This window comes from Gadus morhua, chromosome 4, assembly GCF_902167405.1.
Source record: "Gadus morhua chromosome 4, gadMor3.0, whole genome shotgun sequence".
In the NCBI taxonomy this organism is placed as follows: domain Eukaryota; kingdom Metazoa; phylum Chordata; class Actinopteri; order Gadiformes; family Gadidae; genus Gadus; species Gadus morhua.
The window spans coordinates 43,184,687-43,187,186 of NC_044051.1; the positions used below are offsets into that span (position 1 = coordinate 43,184,687).

Here is a 2,500-nt window from a genome sequence, read left to right on the forward strand (position 1 = left end):
TAGATAATGTCCTAAGGTTCTAGATGGTGTCATAAGGTTCTAGATGGTGTCCTAAAGTTATAGGTGGTGTCCTAATGTTCTAGGTGATGTTCTATGGGTGCAGGTATTGTGTTCGGAGCTGCGTGTTCTCTCACCTGCGTGGGGGAGGAGCTAAAGCGAGCCGTGGCCACTAGCCCCGCCCACCAGACTCAGGTGTTTCAGGCGGTTCTCGAGCAGCTGCGCTGGTTTGCTGGACTGCAGATACGCAACGTAGCCGTGAGTCACACACACACTCACATGACGCACACACACACACACCACGCAACGTAGCCGTGAGTCACACACACACTCACGTGACGCACACACACACACACCACGCAACGTAGCCGTGAGTCACACACACACTCACATGACGCACACACACACATACGCAACGTAGCCGTGAGTCACACACACACTCACATGACGCACACACACACACACGCACACCACACACACATACACGCACGCAGACAAACACACACACACAAAACACCACACACACGCAGATGCACACACGCACGCACTCACAAACACACGCATGCACGCACACACACACATACACATAAACACACACACACACACCCCACACTCACACACAGGCAGACAAACACACACGCGCACACACACACACACACACTAATCCCTCTCTTTCTCCCCCCCCCCCCAGGCCCTTGGGGGTAACATCATGACAGCCAGCCCCATCTCAGACCTGAACCCCGTCCTGCAGGCCACGGGGTGCACCCTCACCCTGGCCAGCACAGGTCTGTCTGCCTGTCTGTCTGCCTGTCTGTCTGTCTGTCTGTCTGTCTGTCTGTCTGTCTGTCTGTCTGTCTGTCTGTCTGTCTGTCTGCCACTGTCGGAGTATAAACATGACTATAAGTGCGTGTTCGTGCGTGTGTGTGTGTGTGTGTGTGTGTGTGTGTGTGTGTGTGTGTGTGTGTGTGTGCATGCGCGTGTGTGTGCGTGTGTGTGTGAGCGTGTGTGAGCGTGTGTGTGTGCGCGTGTGTGCGTTTGTGTGTGCGCGTGTGTGTGCGCTTGTGCGTGTGCGTGTGTGTGTGCGTATGTGTGTGTGTGTGTGTGTGTGGGTGTCAGCTGGCCTCCGCCAGGTCCAGATGGACCGGTTCTTTCTGGGTTACCGGAGGACTGCAGTCCAGCCGCACGAGATCCTCCTGTCTGTCCTCATCCCCTACAGCAGCAAGGTACTGTCTCACCCCCAGGGCCTGTCTCACCCCCTAGCCCCCAGTTACTGTCTCACCCCCAGGGCCTGTCTCACCCCCTAGCCCCCAGTTACTGTCTCACCCCCTAGCCCCCAGTTACTGTCTCACCCCCAGGGCCTGTCTCATCCCCTAGCCCCCAGTTACTGTCTCACCACCAGGGCCTGTCTCACCCCCTAGCCCCCAGTTACTGTCTCACCCCCTAGCCCCCAGTTACTGTCTCACCACCAGGGCCTGTCTCACCCCCAAGCCCCCAGTTACTGTCTCACCACCAGGGCCTGTCTCACACTCAAGGGCTTGTCCCTGAGGGTGTATGTTTCATGGTATATTATGGGATGTCTACTGTGTGTTTTATGGTATATTATGGGATGTCTACTGTGTGTTTTATGGTATATTATGGGATGTCTACTGTGTGTTTTATGGTATATTATGGGATGTCTACTGTGTGTTTTATGGTATATTATGGGATGTCTACTGTGTGTTTTACGGTATATTATGGGATGTCTACTCTATGTTTGCTGGTATGTTTAATAAGAAGGCTCCGTGAATAGTGGGGAATAGACCGCCCCCGAGACCGAGAGTAGACATCCCATAATATACCATAAAACATACAGTAGACATCCCATAATATACCATAAAACATACAGTAGACATCCCATAATATACCATAAAACATACAGTAGACATCCCATAATATACCATAAAACATAGAGCAGACATCCCATAATATACCATAAAACATAGAGTAGACATCCCATAATATACCATAAAACATACAGTAGACCTCCCATAATATACCATACAACATAGGGTAGTCATCCCATAATATGGGATGTCTGATGCTGGAGCCTGAGGTGAATAATTGTTTTAGTATATTCTACACGTGACCCTTTTAGCCGGGATTCATTAGTTTTAATAAGTGGTTTATTTGTATTTATTACGAGACAGGACGACCGTCATGCAATATCCCGAGATTGCGAACCAATCAAATTGCGTCATCTTAGGAGGTTCACGTGTAGCATCTACTAACATTGGACGTCTATTCTATGTTATATGGTATATTATGGGATGTCTATTCTATGTTATATGGTATATTATGGGATGTCTATTCTATGTTATATGGTATGTATGCGATGTCTACTGTTTGTTATATGGTATGTTATGGGATGTCTGCTGTATGGTTTATGGTATATTATGGGATGTCTCCGCAGTGGCAGTTCGTCTCTGCCTTCAAACAGTCTCCTCGCAGGGAGGATGACATCAGC

General features: G+C 49.6%; 1 protein-coding gene across 1 annotated transcript in view; it reads left to right on the plus strand.

The window, feature by feature from the left end:
* xdh (xanthine dehydrogenase) overlaps window positions 1-2,500 on the plus strand; it is a 33,351-nt gene that overhangs the window by 10,649 nt on the left and 20,202 nt on the right. Inside the window, exons 11-14 of the mRNA XM_030354064.1 lie at window positions 104-255; window positions 689-782; window positions 1,114-1,220; window positions 2,447-2,500. The exon at window positions 2,447-2,500 is cut by the window's right edge and continues 131 nt beyond it. Coding sequence (XP_030209924.1) covers window positions 104-255; window positions 689-782; window positions 1,114-1,220; window positions 2,447-2,500 — 407 coding nt within the window. The remainder of the gene's footprint in view (window positions 1-103; window positions 256-688; window positions 783-1,113; window positions 1,221-2,446) is intronic.